The sequence below is a fragment of the Antedon mediterranea genome, chromosome 7 (genome assembly GCF_964355755.1).
Source record: "Antedon mediterranea chromosome 7, ecAntMedi1.1, whole genome shotgun sequence".
Classification (NCBI taxonomy): domain Eukaryota; kingdom Metazoa; phylum Echinodermata; class Crinoidea; order Comatulida; family Antedonidae; genus Antedon; species Antedon mediterranea.
In genome coordinates, this window is record NC_092676.1 from 14161861 (window position 1) to 14181186 (window position 19326).

General features: G+C 31.5%; 1 protein-coding gene across 1 annotated transcript in view; it reads right to left on the minus strand.

Annotated features, from left to right (window-relative positions):
• The window catches only part of LOC140055431 (uncharacterized), a 64707-nt gene that overhangs the window by 38406 nt on the left and 6975 nt on the right, over positions 1 to 19326 (minus strand). The window contains exons 2-3 of the mRNA XM_072100769.1: positions 18609 to 18693; positions 16842 to 16982 (exon numbers count right to left, since the gene is read on the minus strand). Coding sequence (XP_071956870.1) covers positions 16842 to 16982; positions 18609 to 18693 — 226 coding nt within the window. The remainder of the gene's footprint in view (positions 1 to 16841; positions 16983 to 18608; positions 18694 to 19326) is intronic.

Sequence of the window (19326 nt, forward strand, 5' to 3'; positions counted from 1 at the left end):
ATATCTGGCAAAACTGTTTTTTTAATTTCACATATCATTAAATTGTTAAATTTTTCCATAAGAAGCCTTCTTAATCCTATTAATTTTATATAATTTATCTTAATACCATAGGTATCTTCGACTTCTTTTTAGTCGCGTGGACGCGACTCTATAGTTTACTATGTCGGTCGGTCTGTCTGTCGGTCTGTCTGTCGGTCCGGTATCACTATGCGTTTTAGCACGCGACTTATGGCTGTTGGCCTTGTTTATTCATAAATTGCCCATTGCTGTTAAACAAATCATTAACAAACAAAATACCTGCTTTTTCCCAATTTCCATATCTTATACATTCGTTGCCTATTCTTATTATTTCATTATTCCAAATTTGCATTCGTAATAGCTCGTCAACAGACTTTGGATAATAAATAGAAATGAAATTACTCCATGCATCTATTACCTCTTTCCAGAAGATATTTTTAACATTATCTCTAATGCTGGACAGACGTTTACAATTCGTTTCAAGTTGCATAGAGTTAGACAAATTTGTTGTGTACTTAAATAGCTTAAATATTGGGTTGTCTTCGGATTTATTGTTGAAAATTCTACGCAACCAAGTTATTTTTAATGACATAACAAAAAAGTTTAAATCTACCATTCTTAATCCACCATGTAAGTAATCACTTTTCATTTGATGCCGGTTTATTTTATCAGGTTTGTTTTCCCAAATAAAACGAAAAAAATAAATTATTAAGACGTACGCTATATCTATATATAAATTTACGTAAGGACAAAATTCGGTAAATCGCGCGTTACTTCTAGAATGTTTACTCGATGGTATATAAAGTTGGTTCGTACTTTCGGTACTGATTTTAACCACCTGATGTAACCCTGTTTACTAATTAAATTGAGTCAGATAATTAGTTATTGACAATAAAAACGAATTTAGGTTCAACGATTTGCCCCAAATAGGGGTGTTTTCCGATCGTGGTATACACTGTCTAATACATGTCCATCGTGAAAAATACCCGCATACAATAATACGAGGATGCTTCGCATTTTCCTATCTCCTCCTACGATAACTGTTTTTAATGGCTGAAAACCAGTTGAACAGCTCGAGTACAGCATCATAATGTTGAAGACAGGCCGATTTTCTTTTAAAAATACTATTTTGATAGATTTAATATACGTTTATAGAAATGTATTGATTTGCAATGAATGGAACATTCCAAATTATTGCATACCTCCATGGTTTAACACAAGTAGGTAAATTTATAGACCCTTGGAGAATAAACAGAAATAGTATTGTAATGCTATACAATACTGCAAATAGGTATTAACCACTTTTGATCGCCATTTGAATAAAAAATGTGTTGGTACTGTTAGATATAATATAAACAAATATACTAATAAACGTTATCACTGTGAGTGTGGGTAGCCCCTACTTTTAGATTATAAACACATAATAATATATACTTTATTACTGTCAGTTGTTTCTCAACGTTTGTATTAATTAATAATTACATAAATATTAACGTGTTAGTGGTCTTTAAATGTACTTTACTATTTCAATCGACCATGAGACAGTGACAGTTTTAATAAAGTACGGTATTAAATCGGAAATGTTTTACTCTAGTTAGTGGTATATTATTTATAGGCCTATATAAAAAAAATATTTCGTTACTGATTGGATAATAAAGAAATATAAAGAATAACTTAACAAAATTGGGTTTGTTTAAATGAGTCCAAATAACAAATTTCGAGTCATTTTTTGACAAGTTTCTAGGTGCTAATTTTGGTTGACTACATAAATCATTGTGTCTATTTATTTGTTTCTGTAAACGACAATGTTTTATAGTCCCGCCGTACGTACATTTGAAATCGCCAGTTTTTTACGCTGAAATTAATATGTATTCGAGAACCATCTGTAGGCACGAACTAGTTAATTACAATTATAAACACATAGTAATATAAACTAATAATCGCTTGGGACACAAACAACGAAGCAAACCATAGGATGCAGGCCAAGAAGAAGATCGTGCCGCTAAAATAAAATCTAAAATCATATAATATTAAATAAGTCATATAATAATAAAAAGTAATTTATAAAAAAATAAGCCTAATACAAAAGAATCTAATAATAACAGTAGTTATAGGCCTACGGATAAAAATAACCTACCTACTGCTAATAACATATCTAGTAAAAATATAGAGCCAGAATACAACAAAGGTAAAAATAAACTAAACGGTCTTAAAATGGGAATCTAAATGTTCGAAGTATCATAAATAAAATTGACGAGATAAAATTCCTTCTGTCCAAATTACAATTAGATATACTAGTTACAACAGAAACTTGGTTAAACGAAAGTTATACAGATGCACTTTTTAATGTAGAAGGCTACACACTAATCAGAAAAGACCGTTATCTAGTTTTATCAAATAAGAATGATGATGGATGGAGTAATTTATTATAAAGGAAGGAATCTCATGTGTTCACAGAGAAGATCTTAATCTTGACTTTGAAGATATAGAGATCGGATGGAAATAAATGATAAATTTAATTAAAATATTTTTATTGTAAGCATATACAGACCACCTGATCCTAAAGTTTATTTTTTTGGAATTTAGAAAATATGCTTGAAAGGTAACAAATGAGAACAAAGAATTTATTAGGAGATTTTAATATTGATTATACATTTGATATTGACTTTCATAAATATCCCAATAATGAACTTGAAAATATGTTTCAATTAACTCAGATTGTTAAAAATAAAACTAGGATCACACACAAATCAGCGTTATAGACCTAATATTAACATCGATTCCCAAACGCCATATGCTAACTGGAGTCGCTCATATCGCACTAAGCCACCATTCTTTAGTTTATACGTGTTTAGAATATGTAAATAAAAGCAATAGACACAAAACAATTACTTTCATTGAAGAAATACATGAAAATAATGAGATGAAAGAATTAAATAATAATAATAATAATAATAATAATAATAATAATAACAATAATGCAAACTCTATATGGACTAAATGGAAAGATTCCTTCCCAGATATATGTAACCGCCACGCTCCATATAAAACATTGAGAGCAACACATAACCTATCACCATGGATAACATCTGATATAATCCAACTAATGTACATAGTGAACTATAGAGTCGCTTCCACGCGACTAAAAATAAGAATAGCCCATAAAATAAATTTTGAAAATTTTAAGCGGGCGTACGCATGCGTTACATGCGCTACGCACGTAATTGTATTGCCATATGATGATTTATGCCCTGAAATTTATGAGTACCAAATTTTATTTAATTGTGATTCATGGTTGTGAAGATATGATTACAAACGTGATTTCGTTAAATCGTGCGTAGACCGCGTAATTTTTTATTGCGCACCGTGAAAACATAACCACATTGATTCCTGGCCATAAGGAATATACTGTGAAAAATTGACCTAGCTAGATTAAACTGATATCAAGATAAGGTCAGAAAGCGATAAAACGCATAGTGATACCGGACCGACAGACAGACAGACAGACCGACAGACAGACAGACAGACAGACCGACAGACAGACCGACAGAAAGACAGACCGACCAACCGACCGACATAGTGAACTATAGAGTCGCTTCCACGCGACTAAAAATAAGAATAGCCCATATTGTAAACTTAAGTTTATCTAGGAAACCAGTATATTAAAAATGTTTCACATATTAGGTACATAGGACATTGATGACAAAACATCTGTTAGTGCCAAATTAAAAACTTAATGATAACATTAATTCTAACCTAACACGCATTGTAGTTCAGTCAATCTAATGATATACCCACCACAAATTGTATTTTTGAATTCCATATAAAGTGTAGAATGAAATAGTAAAAGTCACCGAAAATTCAAGCATTGAATGAAGGGTCAGAGGTCAATAAAGGTAATTTTAAGTCAAAATTAATATGGACCATTAATTACATAATATATTTAACCATTTGAAACACATCATATACAAGTGTGATTTATGTTATCCAAAATCTTATTATTTTCTATTCAGTGATATCAAACTTATTGTCAAACATTTTATTTAAAATTTCATTTTTTGCGGAAACCAATTTCAATACAACATTTATTCAATAATGGTTAGGCAATACAAGAATAATAAACAATAAGAAACAGTAATACAATACAAAAACAAGAAGAGGTAAATAAGAGAAAGGAATGCCATCAAAAAGTCAAAAACTTGTCTCACCATGACCCCGAAAGAGAGAAAAAAAAAACTGTTGATACAGTAATCAATATTTATTTTTTAATTTACTTTTAAAAGCTGGTAAAGAAACAGAATTTTTAATTGAAGCATCGTGATTATTCCATAAATTAGGACCAGCAACAGAAACAAAAAATCGATTCTGACGAAGGGAACTCAAACAGAAGGATTTCTAAACTTATATGAATGTTTTTCTTAATAGTATCTAACAATTTTAACACATGAATAGGAAGCGTTTTCTTACTGAAACATAAATATTGCTAATCGTTTAAATAAAGGTTCAGATGGAAATCGGTAAGAAGATGGTATAATAATTCTGGCTGCACGTTTTCTGTAATTTAACAAGTTTATTTAAATTAGAAGGATAATCTGAAGCCCAAATGATATTGCAGTATTGTAAAAGTGGTGATGCTATTGTCTATGGGTTTAGTGTTACTGCTATAGCTCGGAAAGCAGTTGTGGTCGTTATTTATATGCAATTGTGCTAGTCAAATCTAAGGGTTTAGTGTTACTGCTATAGCTCGGAAAGCAGTTGTGGTCGTTATTTATATGCAATTGTGCTAGTCAAATCTAAGGGTTTGGTGTTACTGCTATAGCTCGGAAAGCAGTTGTGGTCGTTATTTATATGCAATTGTGCTAGTCAAATCTAAGGGTTTGGTGTTACTGCTATAGCTCGGAAAGCATTTGTGGTCGTTATTTATATGCAATTGTGCTAGTCAAATCTAAGGGTTTAGTGTTACTGCTATAGCTCGGAAAGCAGTTGTGGTCGTTATTTATATGCAATTGTGCTAGTCAAATCTAAGGGTTTGGTGTTACTGCTATAGCTGCTATTTCTGTTATAGCTTAAAAAGTAGTAGTGCTTTTGAAGTGTATGTGTTTGATGTTACTGCTTGGTCGCTACTTATATGCTATAACGCTGTTCAAATCTAAGGGTTGGGTGTTACTTATGCGCTAGTAGTCTTGTTTTGCTAAATTTGATAAAATGTGGATATGTATAGACATCACTGAATCCAAAAAGTATTTGCTTCATTTTTTTTATATGCAAGAGGGAGTTGGCAGCCATTGCAAAATGGCCGCCATTTTTTGCAAAATTGTTTAAAATATTGTAAGTTTATGAGATTAAAAGATGTTATCGAGATAGACATTAAATCATAAAAGTAACACTAAATGTTCAAATAATATATCACATCATTTTTGTAACTGAACAATCCAAACTGGCCGCAATTATGCCTAAAATGGCTGCCATTTTGTCCAGTATGGCCACCATTTTATCTAAAATGGTCACATATATCAATCAAATATTTTTTTTTAAACTTTTATTTACATATATTTGGTAAAAATTGGATATGTTGTAGAATAGACATCACTGAATCCAAAAGTAATTGCTCCATTTTTTTCATACGCAAAGGGGGTTGGCAGCCATTTAAAAATGGCCGCCATTTTGGACAAAATTGTTTAAAATATTTAAATATTTTAAGTTTATGACATTAAAAGATAGAAATTGAATCATAAAAGTAACAATAAATCATTTGTGTAACTTAACAAGCCAAAATGGCCGCCATTATGCCCAAAATGGCTGCCATTTTATCCAATATGACAACCATTTTATCTAAAATGGCCGCATACCAGTAAAATACTTTTTTAAAACTTTTATTTACATATATTTTGTAAAAATTGGATATGTTGTAGAATAGAAATCACTGAAACCAAAAAGTGTTTGCTCAATTTTTTTCATAGGCAAGGGGTGTTGGCAGCAATTTCAAAATGACCGGCATTTTGACAATTTTTTTTTAAATATTGTAAGTTTATGGCATTAAAGGATGTTATGGAGATAGAAATTCAATTCTATAAGTAACAGTAAATGTTCAAATAATATTTTACATTATTTGTGTAACAGAACAAGTCAAAAAGGCTGACATTTCAACCAAAATAGTTATCCACTTTGACCAAAACTTGAATCGAAAAAAAAAATTATTTACCTAAAAAAACTGTAATTTAAAGCAAAAAATAGTCAAATTGGCTGCCAGCCAATGGCTTTTGGTTGAATTTATTTTGTCATTTTAATGAAAACATAATTTTTTCTTCGTTTTTTTTTCTACGCAATTGATTAACTTGATTAAACCTACAAAATAACCTATTCCAAGTCTGATGTAATTAATCTTCCTTTTCCATGTTTTTGGGGACAATACATCTTAAAAAAACAACCTTATGTCATTATGTGACGTCATCAATTATCTAATTACAATCAACTTACATCAAAATAAAGAGTCATTTCTTTATACATTGATACCAAAAATTATGAGCAAGGAAACTGCACTTACAGATATTTGTGTTCCCTACCCCAAAATTGTCCAAAACTGTGGAACTCATTGGTATAATTAGAAATGCGTTAAAATCCCACCTTAGGCATGAGAATATTTAATATTAACATCGATTTTTGTGTTCACTGGATATAGGTAGACATGCATACCCAATGTACGTAGTGTAGACCTCTCATATCCCATGTACTGTATTTTGTTGCTTTTAACCCGTTTTTCCCTTCACTACTTCAATGTTCAAACTTGTGGCCATGTCAAGAACTTAATCACAAGATGTTGAGGTGTCTCCTGATTTTGTTAATCTTTCCTCTAGCCAACAGAATAGACCACTATCATTAGTCTAGTGTGCAAGGCTATCAAACAACTTGATAGTCTTGGTCTGTGTCCCTTCTAGGTGATATTTTCTTTTCTATAAATATATTGGGTTGGATGGAACAACTCAGTCACCATGTACTTCATCGGAGTGAAAATCTAAATTCTTGAACTATGATCTAATCGGATACTATAAAGGATATTACGTTTATATTTTACAGTCCCTTTCTTTTTCATGCAAAAAAAATATAGAATACTAAAATTAAACATTGACAAGTCATTTTATGTTTTAATCAGGTTATTTAAAAAATAATAAAACAGTAAATCAAATAAAAACACATTGAATTTCAGACAATGTGCTTCCAGTTTACTACTTTTTTTAAAATTATGATTATATTAGGTTAAATAATTGTTCGTTTTATCAATTTCCATCGTGACATTTAAATGGCTTATTAGTCCGGTGGCAGGAGGACGTTTTCTGTCGGTTACCATTATTAAAATGCTTGATATTCGTAAAACTAAACATACTCTGTTTCACAGTGTCTTAGATCATCAATAACATTTTAAAGTATAGTTTTTATTGTTTAGTAGTGTAAAACTAAACCTAGGGGCCTTCTCTGTTTCAGTGTCTTGGTAGTGTAAAACTAAACCTAGGGGCCTTCTCTGCTTCACAGTGTCTTAGATGATTAATAACATTTTAAAGTATAGCGTTTATTGTTTGGTAGAGCCCTTGTAGGGCGGAGGTGGAAAGGCGGAGTTTATTTGACGGAGGTGCTTATTCGAGGGATACGTCTAATTTTTTTGTTTTAATAATATGGTAACATTTATAATCTATATATAAATTTACGTAAGGGCAAAATTCGGTAAATCGCGCGTTATTTCTAGAATGTTTACTCGATGGTATATAAAGTTGGTTTGTACTTTCGATACTGATTTTAACCACCTGATGTAACCCTGTTTACTAATTAAATTGAGTTCGATAATTAGTTATTGACAATTAAAACTAATTTAGGTTCAACGATTTGCCCCAAATAGGGGTGTTTTCCGATCTTGGTATACATTGTCTAATGCATGTCCATCTTGAAAAATACCCGCATACAATAATACGAAGATGATTCGCATTTTCCTATCTCCTCCTACGATAATTGTTTTTAATGGCTGAAACTGGTTGAACAGCTCGAGTACAGTATCATAATGTTGAAGACAGGCCGATTTTCTTTAAAAAATACTATTTTGATAGATTTAATATACGTTTATACAAATATATTGATTTGCAATGAATGTAACATTCCAAATTATTTGGTTTAACCATGCTTGCATGGTTTAATTAATAATTACTACAAATATAAACGTAGTAGTGGTGTATCGTTACATGTACTTTACTATTTCAATCTACTATAACAGTGACAATTTTAACAGTTATTAAATCGGAAATGTTTTACTCTATTTAGTGGTATATTATTTATAGGCCTATAAAAAATTATTTTGTTACTTAGTGGATAATAAAGAATAATTTAATATAAAGAATATATTAAAAAATTGTTCCTCTTTGTATCTATCCTCATCCCCAACCCTCAACCCTAATGTTAGATACAAAACATAAATTGAGTTTGTTTAAATGAGTCCAAATCAAACATTTCGTTTCATTTCGTGACAAGTTTCCCTTTTAGAAATAATTCGCAGGGTACTAATTTTGGTTGACAACATAAATCATTGTGTCTATTTATTTGTTTTTGTAAACGACAATGTATTATAGTCATGCGGTACGTAGATTTGAAATCGCCAGGTTTTTACGCTGAAATTACTATGTATTCGAGAACCATCTAGTCAAATAAAATCCTCTTAATATATGAAAAGTGGTAAAAAAGAATAACAAATGCTTGGTAAATTGTAGATAAAGTCCGATGAATTCTACCATAAATAGTATAATTGTGTTATAAACAAAATGCTATTATTATTCTAAGTGATGTTTTATTGGGAAGGTGTTCGGCGTTTATTCAAATAAATACCATCCTAATTGGTATAATTAATACATTATTTAGTTTGAACATCTTTTGAAACTAACTTCTGTGACAGAGTGGGTCGTTTCGGCCAAAAAAGGAAGACGTTGCAACATGGGCAGAAGTATCTCAGGGTACACAGATAGCCCACAGTTATTCCTGCCAGCTTACTCAATAACTCGGCTATCGGGGTTTCACTCGATTTCAAAAGGTCTTATCATCTGTTCTCCCTATGTAATTTTATATACTATTCCCCACAATATACTCGGATGCTTAATGGCGTGTATTTAATTTAATCTTTAATTTGCAGTATAATTTTTATTTTGCTACTGCACCTTCACACGGGCGGTCCAAAAAGTAACACAACTAAAATGGCTATCGCCACCAACGGCCAACTTAGTTCAAACCTGTGTCCATATGATAGGAGAACACGTCGATATCTCTAATATCCATCAAACGTCATATTTCTGCTTTATATAAATACGACGGTTTTGCCGTAGAAAAGAAACTGAAATCAACAACTATACACTTAATATTGTAAATGTAATCAATAATAATTCCCATTAACCAAAATTACAGAGAAAATTATTATAAGAATCATTGTCAGAGTACAATAAAACTATCCAATTGTTACTAATAAATATGGCCTAGACATTTTATGCATTCGATAGATACATGGTCAACAAACAATGAATTATATGACAATTAGAGCTAAATCAGTATATATATGCTATTGTGTATTATCACTGGAACATGTTGGATCTCATAATCATATTACAAATGATGTTTATAATTGTAATTAAATAGACGTTAGAGACTCATCTTTCCTATGCTGTGAAGCTTTATAATGTATTTCAAGAAAATTTGTTATGTTGTTATGTTTATTCTGAGATTTGGAAGCATGATGGTCAAACTGTACACTCTAAAGTCCACAAGTTCCTGGTCTACTGTTGGGAGAAGGGCACATTTACTCGGGACCTTCGAGATGTAGTCGTAACTATGCACGCTCCGGTACTACATCCAATCGGTGTGAATTTTTCAGTCAGCATCAATCTTGCAACGAATATAGTTATGGGCTATATAAAAAGTTCATAACCCAAATATTTACTGAAATATGACTTATTCAATATTTTTTAAAACGTCTGGATCAAATGTGGAAGAATCGCTAGAGCGTCATTCATGACTATATAAGCAGAACATCGCAAACGGCAGCATTATTGGATTTCGATCCAAGTCGGCCTTAAACCGTCTCGGCCAAAGTTTTTATAAACATTAGTTTTTACTGTACTAATAATATCTATCTAATATAGGTATATCTAAGAATATTCTGGGGACATCCTTGTTTGTATCAAAATAGGCCTAGGCTAGCCTACTAACAAACACATAACATAACAACTAATAATATTAATATAAAATAAATAAATACTAGGCCTAACTATCAATTAAAAGAAAACTAAATTTATATTGAATTTTCCGTTTTATTTTGTCTAGGCCTAGGCCTATGTCTAGACCTAACCTTACTACACCTGCATTCCATACTTTAATAGGGCCAAGTTGACCGATTAGTATTTGGCCGAGTTGACGTGAGGCCGAGTTGGCTTGAGGCCGAGATGACGTAAGGCCGAGTTGACTTGAGGCCGACTTGACATGGGGCAAAGTTGACTGTGGGCAAACTTGACGTGGGGCGACTTGACTTTGCCGAGACGGTTTAGAAGAGGTGAGTCGATAGGTTAGGCAAAACTTTAGTTCACTTCCATTTGTAATAATAAACATTTATAGGATTATTATCATGTAGGCTACTCGAATATATGCACTTGTGTGTTTTGTACAGAGACATAAACCTATTGTTTTCTTTTTGTTCGGTTTTTTTTTCTTCTTTTTTCTCTCTTTTGTGGCGCAAACACCACTTTTATTCACATTCATATTATCTCATATTACATAAAATCGTATTATTTAACTTGTAAATGTAGTTACAGTTCATAAGTAACATTTTTACATATATGAATTCTGTATTACTCCTTTTTTCATTAATTTTCTTATATTTTGCTATACACTTGACAGGATCATCATTATCATCTATCCCGTTTTAAAATAGTTCACACATTTTCATTTGTTTGTTTTTTGGGTTTTTTTTAATGTAGCCTAGAGAGGAATAGTTAAAATAGAAGAAAATTATGAAAAAAGTGGATAATACATATAAAAGTATATGATACCGGACCGACAGACAGACCGACAGACAGACCGACCAACATAGTGAACTATAGAGTCGCGTCCACGCGACTAAAAAGGCATAATTTTGACGAATTTTTTAACTTTTTCATCAAAAACGTGCGCAAATTATCCAATTCGACGTGCTCGTATGACGTAATTTTAAGTCGAAATTGTTTAAAAGTTGGTAAAAGTATTAGAAAAGGCTGCAAAAACATAAATCACGCGAAAAAAGTATGTATTTAACGCTACGTGCGCACCGCGCGCGTAAAAATTTGCGCGCGTATGGGAATTTTGACATGCTCAAAATGACAAGAAACGCGTAGAAAGTTGATTAAAAATTAATTTTGCGCATTGTAAAATCTTAAATGCGCGTGCGCGCGTAACTTTGTGTAAAACACACATTTTTTTTCAACAGAAAGTTAGCGCCTGATATAAATTAAACTTTTGCAAAGTTTCAATTTAAAATGTTATTTGGTTTTTGACCTATGTTAAATACGAGAAAATCGTTAAATCACGCGTAAATCACGTTGCGCAACTCTAGCGTCATTCACAATAGGAGGTGCACAATTTCACGTAAATGCCCACATGTTGACATCAAAACAGTTCAAAAAGTACAGAAAAGCGATAAAACGCATAGTGATACCGGACCGACAGACAGACCGACCGACATAGTGAACTATAGAGTCGCGTCCACGCGACTAAAAAAGATATAGAACTAAAATGTCAAATAAAGTGGCAGTTGTACTTTAATACTACAATTTATTGGAAATTAACCTGGGAGCGTAAAATAAAATTAATTAAGGAAAACAAGCTCAAACAAATTAACTTTAAGTTACTACATAGGATTATTCCAACTAGAAAGAGGTTATGTATATGGAAAATTGTAAACATAAAACAAATGTCCACAATGCGACTGTGTTGAAGATGATGCACATTTATTTTTTGAATGTGCGGAAGCAAATAATTTGTGGCTTTACATAAATGAGCATACAATAACTAAATTCAATATCGAGGCAAATTTAAAAAATATAATACTTGGCACTGGAAATACATATGTAGATCATGTGTTTTCAATTGGTTTGCTAAGTATATACAAAGCTAATGTATTAAAACAACTAAATAAATGGAAATATGCCTCACTTCATCATCTCTTTATAAATGAAAAAAATATAAGAAAATACATATTATCAATGCTATAAACAACAATTATGTATAAAAATAATGAAACGTATTACTTACTTGAAAAATTCTATAAATAAAAAAATGAATGTTTTTTTTATTCATAAGGTATAATATTATAAAGTTTAGGCCTATTTTAATGTATGTGCAATATTTGTATACAGTACTATAAAAAGATTGTTTGTGTGCTGTCTTATATTAACAACTTCTTCTATAATATTATTTTATTATAATTATATAATAATGAATTTTGTATATACATTATTGAATGAATAAAGATTGAATGAATAAAGATGGGAGAGACCCGTAAAAATAAAAATAAATAATTAGAACATTAGAAGGAGAAAACTATGACTGCACACACGACCGAACGGTTGCACGTGACATTGGTCGATCTTACAAAAGAGTTCTGAAATAGGTTGTCCACCGAAATTTATCAATACAGAAATTCCCTCTCAGAATTGAACCTTTTTAAAATGGAAAAGGGTGTAAAGCAGGGTTGTCATCAGCATGGTGCTTCAAATGAAGATATTTATGCATACGCTATCGCACTGCTCAACCTGAGACGATTGCAGGTATGTGTAACTCCAAATTAAATGCAATTTCCAAATTAGGTTCGCGTGGTCTGTAATACGCAAGGCTAATTTGCAGGACGTTCTGAAGATAATCGTGTTATTAAATATTGATATTTATTATTCAATTCCAAATAAACACAAACTGAAATTATTAAAAGCTAAGTATATCGAACACAATAATCTAAGTAACAATCTATTTACGTAAATAATATTTACTTTTATTGGTGTTTGCAGTTTAGTCAAATTATTTATATATAACTATGTTTTGTTGAATTAATTATACCTTGGTACTGTAAAAAGTTACATTGAATATTATAATGTTTTTTAAGTGTTCCCTTGACATAAAATAATTTTTTCTGAACGTAATACATCGTTAGTATAAACTATTCCCTTTTCATACCATTTTTAGTCGCGTGCAACGCGACTCTACAGCTCAGTATGTCGGTCGGTTGGTCGGTCGGTAAACACTAACTTGTATATGACCTTATCTTGATATCAGTTTGATCTAGCTAAGTCAATTTTTCACAGTATATTCCTTGGCCAGGAATCGATGTGGTTATGTTTTCACGGTGCGCAATAACAAATTACGTGGTCTACGCACGATTTAACGAAATCACGTTTGTAATCATATCTTCACAACCATGAATCACAATTAAATCCAATTGGTACTCTTAAATTTCAGGGCATAAATCATCATATGGCAATACAATTACGTCTTAAAATTTTCAAAGTTTATTTTCGATGAAATAAGAGTACGTTTCAGGCAATTTTAAGCGTTTACAAAATTGCCATGAGTGCGCAGACTTTTGCGCGCGCACTGCGCGTTAAATGTTATTACGTACTCTTTTTGCCCGATTTCTGTTTTCTTGACTTACTTTTCAACTCGAAATTACGTTATACGAGCACGTCAAAAGTGACAGGCTACGCAATTTCGGTCAGTTTGTAGGTTGGTCGGTCGGTCGGTAAACACTAATGAGCACGCGACTGCAGCCATCTATATGGCCTTGTTTAAAAAACACTGGCCTTTTATTTCGTTATTTCCCCACAAAAATATTCTTGGGATATCTATATTTGTTTCTGGGTAATTACTTTGATTCAGATTATTCCAGGCAGTTACAACATCATTCCAAAAACACTTTTTCCCGATATTATACCACTCATAAGAGGAACAACAAAATTAGAAAGAGATTTCCATTTACCTGACGAAAACATGTATCTCCGGATCCATGTTAACTTTAAGGACTGAAAATCTTCTATATGAACCATATTAAAACCGCCTTGACTGTGATCTTTACAAATTTGTTATCTACTTATTTTCTCACTAATTTCCAAATAAATTAAAAAAGTAATGTATTGAGCTTTGCATTAAATCTTTTATTGGGGTTTGGCATAGTTAGAATTATGTGATTTAGTTTTGGAATAATTAGAGATTAATAAATATTATTTATATGTCCTTACTTTTAAAAAACTAGGCCTAAGTGTTGAAAATTAAGAAATAAATAACAATTTTGGAACCATTATTTCAATAAACACAACTGAGGAAAAACCCCAAACAAAATGTCTCAGAAGTAACAATTTTATATTTTGAAATGGAAGTATGAAAATAACAAACAATTTTAATAAAATATTTTATTATGAAAAATTGGAGATTACTGTAAAATAAAAAAGTTAACTACATTATATTGATGCGGGGAAATGTAAACAAGATGCATGGTTTTTTTTAAATAAAAATGATTTAAATGATATGTCCCGTCCTTAACAAAAATGTATGTCCCGTTACTCAATATAATTTTGAAATATGATATTTTCACCAAGAGTTAAAAAATATTTGTTTATAATTTATGGCATATAGTTTTTAAAGGGGGAAAACAAATTATTAAATTGTGGTATCAATACTTTTAACTGAAATGTAAAAAACACAATAAAACTACTATTATATGTCGCGGATGGGACAATTATGAATTTTGAAATGTATATATGAAATTTAATAAACAAAATATGTGTTATAAAATGCTTGACTATGTACAATAGGGTCATATAGTAATGTTTAAAAGATTCATGGTTTGTGAAATAATTAGGATTTATATAATATGTACCGTCCGTAACAAAATGTCCCGTCCGTAACAATATACTTGTGAAATATGATATTTTCATCAAAATATAAAATTGTCAAAAAATGTGTTCATAATATAATGATATATAGTCCTCAGGAGGAGAAAATAAATGTAAAAAACACCTTAAACGGACGCGTACGCAACATTTATGAATTTGAAATGCATATGAAATAAATTTTTTTTTTAAATAAATACTTGATTATGTATTATTTAGACATATCTGTTGATAAAACAGTAATAAGATACATAGTTTATGAAATAAATTGGATTAAAAATGTCCCGTCCATAACGTCAAATGTGGTTTTTTCATATTTAATACCATACAATATCCCATAACCGGTCGAATCATAGACAGTAAACTATACCGCGCTATCAAGGTATTTAATTGATCTTTTGATCAGACTCAATCTTCTATTAGCTGCTATTCGCAACTTTAACAGAATGAGCTGAGAAATCTAGTTTCCGATCAAACAAAATACCAAGGTCCGATTCCACATTAACCTCTGCAATTTCAACTCGAGACGAACTTCCTCCTATATAATATTTAAACATATTATTCCCTCGACCACAGATATCAAATATCTACATTATGCTGAAGAGTATCTCTATCCAACCCACTCTTACTCTTACTACTCTATACATCTGAAGCACCTTATTTCCCAAGAGGATCTCTTATATCAGTTTTTGAGGACTCCTTTAATAGAAGACACCTTAATATCAGTTCTAAAAAGGACTCCTAATCATTCTTGCGAGTACCCCTATCAGTTATAGAATGAACCTATTAAAATCATTTTTAGTCGCGTGGAATAGTCAGTCACTCACTATGTCGGTCGGTCAGTCGGTCTGTCTGTCGGTCCGGTATCACTATGCGTTTTATCGCTTTCTGACCTTATCTTGATATCAGTTTAATCTAGCTAAGTCAATTTTTCACAGTATATTCCTTATGGCCAGGAATCGATGTGGTTATGTTTTCACGGTGCGCAATAAAAAATAAAAAATTACGCGGTCTACGCACGATTTAACGAAATCACGTTTGTAATCATATCTTCACAACCATGAATCACAATTAAATAAAATTTGGTGCTCATAAATTTCAGGGCATAAATCATCATATGGCAATACAATTGCGTGCGTAGCGCATGTAACGCATGCGTACGCGCGCTTAACATTTTCAAAATTTATTTTCGATGAAATAAGAGTACGTTTCAGGCAATTTTAAGCGTTTACAAAACTGCCATGAGTGCGCAGATTTTTGCGCGCCCACTGCGCGTTAAATGTTATTGCGCACTCTTTTTGGCCGATTTCTGTTTTCTTGACTTACTTTTCAACTCGAAATTACGTTATACGAGCACGTCAAAAGTGACAGGCTACGCACGTGTAAATTAAAAAAATATAAATGTTTTTTTAAAAACATTTCAACATTTTTAAACATATTCAGTAATTTCGGTCAGAGACAAACATCCTATATTTATATTCGAGTGGCCATACGATGACGTCACAATGTCCGGTTAGCCATATTAATCATTGTATGATCCGATATCTACAACTCTATTTCCAGAATATGTAATAAAAATAAACTTCACCATGTAGTTTAGAAACTATGACTGTTTAAAAAAATGCATAATTTTGACGAATTTTTGAACTTTTTCATCAAAAACGACAAAGTTATACAATCCTATAATTCCAAACATTAGAGATACGCTGCGAACAAAATTCGTGGAAAGAAAGAAGAATATAGAAAAAAAAGATCGTGAAGTGCGGATAACCAATTATACCGGCCCCATACCCATATTTATAACTTAATTAGGCTTAGGTCAGAAGAAAACACAGCCATCTATTAGAATTAGGTAGAACAATTCATGATTGTAACTGTATGATATTATTAACGTACCTGTAAAATTATATGTAAGGTATAGTGTTACATTTAACTGAGCCCAGTTAATGCAGGGCCAACAGTCTAATGATCTTGTGCAAGCAGAATTGTTGTATCCGCTGTATCGTTTTGCAACAGTATCAACACAATCCCATTCACCTGTAAATAATTATAATAACATGTTTAATTTAAGAGTCTGGATCAAAAATCAGTGAATGGTGGTTGGAGGTATCAACATTGATTTGCCCTGTATTTTCTTATTTTGGAATACATAGTTTCGTTCACCACAATATTTTCTCCCCCATGGACTCTTACCGTGCCTTGAGTGGTTACCTTTTATTGGGCTGCCAACAGGACGCTGACTTGTTTGATAGACGAGTGTAGTTAGGTTATGCCACTCTTGTTCGAATTATTTCGAGTTAATATATATATATAACACTTGAACAATATTTAGGTTTTGTAGATCCGGAAACTGCAGGTCACAGGGGCACTTTAGGCCTACCTACTAAAATCTTTAACTCGCCCTTTTTCAGTGTCATGTTAATTAAATTTCTATCATTCTGCAATTTTCAAAAGAACTATAATTGTTTCTATATCAGTTTATTCTAATGTTCAATAAAAACAGTTAATTTCATTTTTGTGTTTTGAAATAAATTGTAAGTCTAAAATCTAAATCTTGAATTGGTAATTCCCAAAATCACATCTTTGTCACACACCTCGAAAGTATCCAAATTAGTAGTACAAATTACATGAAATATGTAAATAAGCGGGTGAAATTACCGTCTTCCCATATCTCGAAAACCATTAATGCTAGAGAGCCTTATTCAGAATGTACATATTTATATTCGCTCTAATGAAACATTTTACGCAAAAATTATCGGAAATATGACATTTGACCCTCGACCCTATTTCTCAATAGTGCCCTAAAAAAATTTGTCCTATGCTAGCTATTAGGAACCTATAGCCGGTTCATTTGAAGGCCAAACAAAGTCTCTACAGATATTTTAGTCACATTATCTCGAAACGATGCCTCTACAGACTTTGTCACTTTGTCGCTTTTTTGGAAATTCCTCGCATACATTTTTTCCAGTAGGCTACTCGATTGCCTGGTTCTTTGTCAACACTTACGAAACTGTCTATGCCTCTATCTACCACCTCCCCCTCCCCCCTCTCCCTCGAATGCATAGCCGCAGCTCTCGTTAAATTTGAAATGATAATGATAATAATTAAGCTCTTATTCCATTGTTATACCGCACAACAAAAAAGAGTATCTCAACAATGTATTTTATACCCGTAAATTATAAATAAATATACAAGAAGTAGAAAGATAGTATAAAAAAACACATTTGAATACTTTTCCCCTAAAACCTAAAGATAAAACCTGAAATATATACAGGTACACAATAATTGTGCGTGGAACTAAACTTAACCAGTAAAATTAAAATATTATTTGGATAATTATTTATTATAATATGAAATTATTTATTAAAAGGACAAGCATATAACGGTAATTTAGAGCATTCTTTCAAAAATACTACCACCGTACTTTATTACAAAATACTACATCTCATTTTATTAGAAAATATGAAAAGTTTGTAAATACAACAGGTATTAGAGAAGCTTTTAACATTATATTGATCTTAATACGGTAGGCCAGAAGTTTTTAAAAAGTCATTTACTTTGTATTTATACTTGACGGTAGATATTATCTACTGTATAGCGAATGATATTCTCTTAATTAACGGATATATTATTAATTATAATGGTGTGATTATTTAAGCTTACCTCGAATTCCGTCAATAAAAATTACAACTACCAAAAGAGATATCGTCTTTGAGAGAAACATAATCAGCCGGCTATCTGAATTGGTCTGTTATGGATATGTTAATGGCAACATCACTTAAAGGGTGAGAGATTGCTTCGCAACGTCATCAATAATACCGACCAATAGAAGACTCTAGTCTATAACAATAGAAGACATACTGTATCATGATTGTGCGAAACCGACAATATCGATTGATATGGAGTGATCGAATTATATTTCACTTTAGACTACTTCCTGCAAAATGTGCGGGTATACTTTACTTTACATAGACGTGGTTATTAGAGAGTTATACACATCTCTTTTCTACTCAGACACTGTTTTTTTATTAGAAGACATTTTCTAATCCAACAAGATATTACTTTAAATTTACGTTAAATGTAAAGATGTTAATACTAATTACATTTAGGTAAAAGCAGTACAGTATACTTTTAGTTTGTTGAGTGGGTTGGGCCAATAAACAAACATTTTGTTACATGCAAGGCACAAACAGAAGGTAGCAAAAACAAAGGATAAATTATATAACTTATATAATCTAACCCACGTTTATTTTCCAAAAAAAACAGTAAAAGATAACAAAATCAATTAAATGATTATACAGATAGTCGTGGTAACAAACAATCAAAATACAAACAGCAATCTAAGACTTACACTATATAGCTGAACCCAAAGCTTTAATTG